Source organism: Porites lutea, chromosome 9, assembly GCF_958299795.1.
Source record: "Porites lutea chromosome 9, jaPorLute2.1, whole genome shotgun sequence".
In the NCBI taxonomy this organism is placed as follows: domain Eukaryota; kingdom Metazoa; phylum Cnidaria; class Anthozoa; order Scleractinia; family Poritidae; genus Porites; species Porites lutea.
In genome coordinates, this window is record NC_133209.1 from 31,902,456 (window position 1) to 31,908,908 (window position 6,453).

The 6,453-nt window shown below is 38.2% G+C and overlaps 1 protein-coding gene across 1 annotated transcript in view; it reads left to right on the forward strand.

Moving 5' to 3' along the window:
- The window catches only part of LOC140949195 (uncharacterized), a 28,223-nt gene that overhangs the window by 10,081 nt on the left and 11,689 nt on the right, over window positions 1–6,453 (forward strand). Inside the window, exons 12-20 of the mRNA XM_073398423.1 lie at window positions 491–604; window positions 1,124–1,237; window positions 1,677–1,790; window positions 2,286–2,399; window positions 2,847–2,960; window positions 4,134–4,247; window positions 4,701–4,812; window positions 5,333–5,448; window positions 5,888–6,001. Coding sequence (XP_073254524.1) covers window positions 491–604; window positions 1,124–1,237; window positions 1,677–1,790; window positions 2,286–2,399; window positions 2,847–2,960; window positions 4,134–4,247; window positions 4,701–4,812; window positions 5,333–5,448; window positions 5,888–6,001 — 1,026 coding nt within the window. The remainder of the gene's footprint in view (window positions 1–490; window positions 605–1,123; window positions 1,238–1,676; window positions 1,791–2,285; window positions 2,400–2,846; window positions 2,961–4,133; window positions 4,248–4,700; window positions 4,813–5,332; window positions 5,449–5,887; window positions 6,002–6,453) is intronic.

A 6,453-nucleotide genomic window follows, 5' to 3' on the forward strand; every position in this document is an offset into this window, starting at 1 on the left:
TGACTGCTATAACCTTTCCACTCTACCCGCCTCGTCAGCGCCTCGTTACTCTTAACCTGCTATTTGCAAATTGAGGGCGGAGATGGCAAAACGACCTGTGCAACACGTATACAGTGAAATGCAGCAAAATGCAGATCGAGGCCAGAAGGCGGGGAATTATCCTGAACTATGAAGACGACATTTTATCAGACTGATCTCGCGAAGGCTTCTAAATTTGCTCAACGGTAGCTGGTTATATAAGAATCAGTCGATGGATTAATTGAAACGGATTAGCCTGGGAGGACGCATTCCTTAATTAGAGCATTAATTTGAAAATCATTTTAGAGGCCGAACCGAATGCGATTATATGGGGTATTCGGAAGAAGTCTATGCAACCGGAGAGAGCAAACATAGCGACTACAGTCCTTTATGGATTGAAAATAAAACTAAGTATTACAGCTATTTCTTAATATATTTCAAAATATTTTCTGAATTTTAAATTTCTTTTAAGATATCGACGATTGTGCTGATAGACCGTGCGAAAATGGAGGAAGTTGCACAGATGCTGTGAATGATTTTAATTGTAGCTGTGTTCCTGGATACACGGGAAAGAATTGTAGTATTGGTAAAACAATTCTCCATGTTAGAGAATTGTCACCTCACTCCTTTAGATCTATTATATTCATATGTTGACTATCCATTGTCGTCAGTTTACACATTGCTTTTTAGAGATAAAATCTGAGCAAACGTTTAAAGCTAAAGCCAAGAGAGGCTCTTGCTAAAGGAAAAAGCCGTGTGTTATCAGTTGCAACAACATTCATGATCACTCTCAACTCAGTTACGGTCTTAACTTTGGTGTTTTTTTTGTTTAAGAAGCCATAGCTTTATTGACTGTGCTCAGTATCCCGGCCTTTGAATCGAAGCGATCAAGGATTGGATGTGTCCTTGTTATGCTACGAATCTTTCCACTTTTCATGTGAAGTCGTGATTTTCTCGCCAGCGTTATACCAAACCTCACCGTGTGAACATGAGTGAAAAAAAAAGTTATTGAGCAGTTGAGTGACCCAACCCGTATCAAGTGGCATCCTGAATCTTTATACGATTTCAAAGTACTGTATATTATGTATTTTAAATTCCGCTTAAGATATCGACGAATGTGCTGGTGGACCGTGCAAAAATGGAGGAAGTTGCACAGATGCTGTGAATGATTTTAATTGTAGCTGTGTTCCTGGATACACAGGGAAGAATTGCAGTATTGGTAAGCCACGTTCTCCATGTAAAAGAATCATTTTATTCGCAGCAATTAATTACTGATGATTTAACAACTGCATGAGTATAGAAATGCAGCAAAATACAGATCGAGGCCAGAAGGCGAGGAATTATCCTGAGCTATGATGACGACATTTTATAAGACTGATCTCGCAAAAGACATCCAAATTTGGTCAACGCTAGCTGGTTATTTAAGAATCAGTCGGTGGATTAATTGAAACGGAGTAGCCTTAATTTCATTTTAATTTGAAAATCATTTTAGAGGCCGAACCGAATGTGATTAGATGGGGTATTCGGAAGAAGTCAATGCAACCAGAAAGGGCAAACAAAGCGACTACAGTCTTTTATGGATGGATAATAAAACTTAGTATTAGAGCTATTTTTTAATTTATTTCAAAATATTTTCCGAATCTTAAATTTCGTTTAAGACATCGACGATTGTGCTGATGGACCATGCGAAAATGGAGGAAGTTGCACAGATGCTGTGAATGATTTTAATTGTAGCTGTGTTCCTGGATACATGGGAAAGAATTGTAGTATTGGTAAAGCCAGTTCTCCTTGTTATAGAATAGTCACCTTACTCCTTTAGATCTATTATATTCGTATGTTGACTATCCATTGTCGTCAGTTTACATTGCTCTTAGAGATAAAATCTGAGCAAACGATTAAAGCTAAAACCAAGAGAGGCTCTTGCTAAAGCAAAAAGCCGTATGTTATCAGTTGCAACAACATTCACTCTCAACTCCCGTTTCTTAACTTTGGTGTTTTTTGTTTAAGAAGCCATAGCTTTATTCACTGTGCTCTGTATCCCGGCCTTTGAATCGAAGCGATCGAGGATTGGATGTGTCCATGTTATGCTACAAATCTTTCCTCTTTTCATGTGCAGTCGTGATTTTCTAGCCGGTGTTATAACAAGCCTGTGAACATGAGTGAAAAAAAAGGTTATGGAGCAGTTGAGTGACCCAACCCGTGTCAAGTAGCACCCTGAATCTTACTTCGATTTCAAAGTATATTATGTATTTTAAATTCCGCTTAAGATATCGACGATTGTGCTGATGGACCGTGCGAAAATGGAGGAAGTTGCACAGATGCTGTGAATGATTTTAATTGTAGCTGTGTTCCTGGATACACGGGGAAGAATTGCAGTATTGGTAAGCTACGTTCTCCATGTGATAGAATCATTTTATTTACACCAATTAATTACTGATCTAATTACTGCATGAGTATAAAATGCGGCAAAATGTAACGTAGATCGACGCCAGAAGGGGAGGGGGATTATCCTGAACTATGATGACAACATTTTATCAGACTGATCTCGCAAAAGCCTTCTAAAATTTGGTCAGCACTAGCTGTTTATTTACGAATCAGTCGGTGGATGAATTGAAACGGAGTAGCCTTGATTTAATTTTAATTTGAAAATCATTTTAGAGGCCGAACCGAATGTGATTATATGGGGTATTCGGAAGAAGTCAATGCAACCGGAAAGGGCAAACACACCGATTATATTACAGTCTTTTATGGATGGATAATAAAACTTAGTATTACAGCCATTTCGCAATATATTTCAAAATATTTTCCGAATTTTAAATTTCTTCAAGATATCGACGATTGTGCTGATGGACCATGCGAAAATGGAGGAAGTTGCACAGATGCTGTGAATGATTTTAATTGTAGCTGTGTTCCTGGATACACGGGAAAGAATTGCAGTGTTGGTAAGCCATTTCTCCATCTGATAGAATCATGTTTTAACGACAGCTTCGTCAATATGCTAAATAGTTATCTGAGCGATCGCTATAATAGAGTCAGGCTGGGATCTTCTGTAACTAGTGGTTGGAAAAGTGTTGTTCGTGGCTGTCCTCAAGGTTCCTCTTTGGGTCCACTGATCTGGAACATCTTCCAGAATGATCTTGTATATAACATTGATGCTAACATCTCGATGTATGCTGACGATCATCAAATATATCAAACAGGCAAAGGAATCAGCACAGTCCATACCAAATAGGAAGAAAGTGCCAGTAGTGCAACTGACTGGTACGAAAACAATCTCTTGGAGGGTAATTTGAAGAAGTATCAGACTATGTTCATTCAAAATAAATATGGTCATGAGAAGGAACAGTTCAGTTGTACAGAACATAACACTAACCTGAACCTAAATGGCAAGATTATCAAGACATCTGACTCGTTGAAAATCTTGGGAGTCACAATAGACAATAAAGTTAAATTTCAACGAACACATCAACGACGCATGTAACAAAGCTAGTCAAAGGGTTGGGGTAATTATGAGATTGAGAAATCTAATTCCCACCACGGCAAAGTTAGTACTTTTTAAATCAGCTATCTTGCCATACTTAACATACTGCCACCTTGTTTGGCGTTTTTGTAGGGCAAGCGATACTCGTAGACTCGAAAGAATCCAGGAACGAGGACTTAGGGCTGTGTATAAGGACACTAAGTCCAGTTATCATCAGTTATTGAATAGGGCTAACTTGCCAACACTGTTGAATAGACGTCTTCAAGACATATGCGTCCTAATGTACAAGGTTAAACACACCAAAATGTGTTCCGAAGCCATCACCAACATTTTCAAACCTCGTGATTCATGCTACAGTTTTAGAAATTCAGACTTTCTTTTACCCAGGTTTAACACAGTTTCATTTGGTAAGCATTCCCTTCGATATTTAGGTCCCATTTTATGGAGTAAGCTGGACAAAAATGACAAAAAGTGTAAATCATTAAGTGATTTTAGAAACCGAATGCGTAATAAGGATCTGACATCTCTTATTGATGATGGATGTAGAGAATGTCTTCTGTGTGATAGTTGATGTCTCATCGGAAATAATTTTAGCATTTAGCACTCAGCTTCCGAATTTTAAATTTCCTTCAAGATATCGACGATTGTGCTGATGGACCATGCGAAAATGGAGGAAGTTGCACAGATGCCGTGAATGATTTTAATTGTAGCTGTGTTCCTGGATACACGGGAAAGAATTGCAGTGTTGGTAAGCCAATTCTCCAAGTAATAGAATCATGTTACTTACAGAAATTAACTACTCATTTAATAATTGCATGAGTATGAAATGTAGCAAAATGCACATCGAGGTCAGAAGGCGGGGAATTATCGTGACTTTGATGACGACATTTTATCAGACTGATCTTGCAAAAGCCTTCTAAATTTGGTCAACGCTAGCTGGTTATTTGAGCCCGATCAGTCGGTGGATTAATTAAAACGGAGAAGCCTGGGAGGACGCATTCCTTAGAGCATTAATTTGAAAATTATTTTAGAGGCCGAACCGAATGTGATTATATGGGGTATTCGGAAGAAGTCAATGCAACCATGCAGAAAGGGCAAACAAAGCCACTACAGTCTTTTATGGATGGGTAATAAAACTTAGTATTAGAGCTATTTCTTAATTTATTTCAAAATATTTTCCGAATTTTAAATTTCCTTCAAGACATCGACGATTGTGCTGATGAACCATGCGAAAATGGGGGCAGTTGCACAGATGCTGTGAATGATTTTAATTGTAGCTGTGTTCCTGGATACACGGGAAAGAATTGCAGTATTGTTAAGCCAATGCTCCATGTTATAGAATTGTCACCTCACTCCTTTAGATCTATTATATTCATATGTTGACTATCCATTGTCGTCAGTTTACACATTGCTTTTTAGAGATAAAATCTGAGCAAACGTTTAAAGCTAAAGCCAAGAGAGGCTCTTGCTAAAGGAAAAAGCCGTATGTTATCAGTTGCAACAACATTCATGATCACTCTCAACTCAGTTACGGTCTTAACTTTGGTGTTTTTTTGTTTAAGAAGCCATAGCTTTATTGACTGTGCTCAGTATCCCGGCCTTTGAATCGAAGCGATCAAGGATTGGATATGTCCTTGTTATGCTACGAATCTTTCCACTTTTCATGTGAAGTCGTGATTTTCTCGCCAGCGTTATACCAAACCTCACCGTGTGAACATGAGTGAAAAAAAAAAGGTTATTGAGCAGTTGAGTGACCCAACCCGTATCAAGTGGCATCCTGAATCTTTACACGATTTCAAAGTACTGTATATTATGTGTTTTAAATTCCGCTTAAGATATCGACGAATGTGCTGGTGGACCGTGCAAAAATGGAGGAAGTTGCACAGATGCTGTGAATGATTTTAATTGTAGCTGTGTTCCTGGATACACAGGGAAGAATTGCAGTATTGGTAAGCCACGTTCTCCATGTAAAAGAATCATTTTATTCGCAGCAATTAATTACTGATGATTTAACAACTGCATGAGTATAGAAATGCAGCAAAATACAGATCGAGGCCAGAAGGCGAGGAATTATCCTGAGCTATGATGACGACATTTTATAAGACTGATCTCGCAAAAGACTTCTAAATTTGGTCAACGCTAGCTGGTTATTTAAGAATCAGTCGGTGGATTAATTGAAACGGAGTAGCCTTAATTTAATTTTAATTTGAAAATCATTTTAGAGGCCGAACCGAATGTGATTATATGGGGTATTCCGAAGAAGTCAATGCAACCAGAAAGGGCAACCAAAGCGACTACAGTCTTTTATGGATGGATAATAAAACTTAGTATTAGAGCTATTTTTTAATTTATTTCAAAATATTTTCCGAATCTTAAATTTCGTTTAAGACATCGACGACTGTGCTGATGGACCATGCGAAAATGGAGGAAGTTGCACAGATGCTGTAAATGATTTTAATTGTAGCTGTGTTCCTGGATACATGGGAAAGAATTGTAGTATTGGTAAAGCCAGTTCTCCTTGTTATAGAATAGTCACCTTACTCTTTTAGATCTATTATATTCGTATGTTGACTATCCATTGTTGTCAGTTTAAATTGCTTTTTAGAGATAAAATCTGAGCAAACGATTAAAGCTAAAGCCAAGAGAGGCTCTTGCTAAAGCAAAAAGCCGTGTGTTATCAGTTGCAACAACATTCACTCTAGATCTCAACTCACGTTTCTTAACTTTGGTGTTTTTTGTTTAAGAAGCCATAGCTTTATTGACTGTGCTCTGTATCCCGGCCTTTGAATCGAAGCGATCGAGGATTGGATGTGTCCATGTTATGCTACAAATCTTTCCACTTTTCATGTGAAGTCGTGATTTTCTCGCCGGTGACATAACAAGCCTGTGAACATGAGTGAAAAAAAAGGTTATGGAGCAGTTGAGTGACCCAACCCGTGTCAAGTGGCACCCTG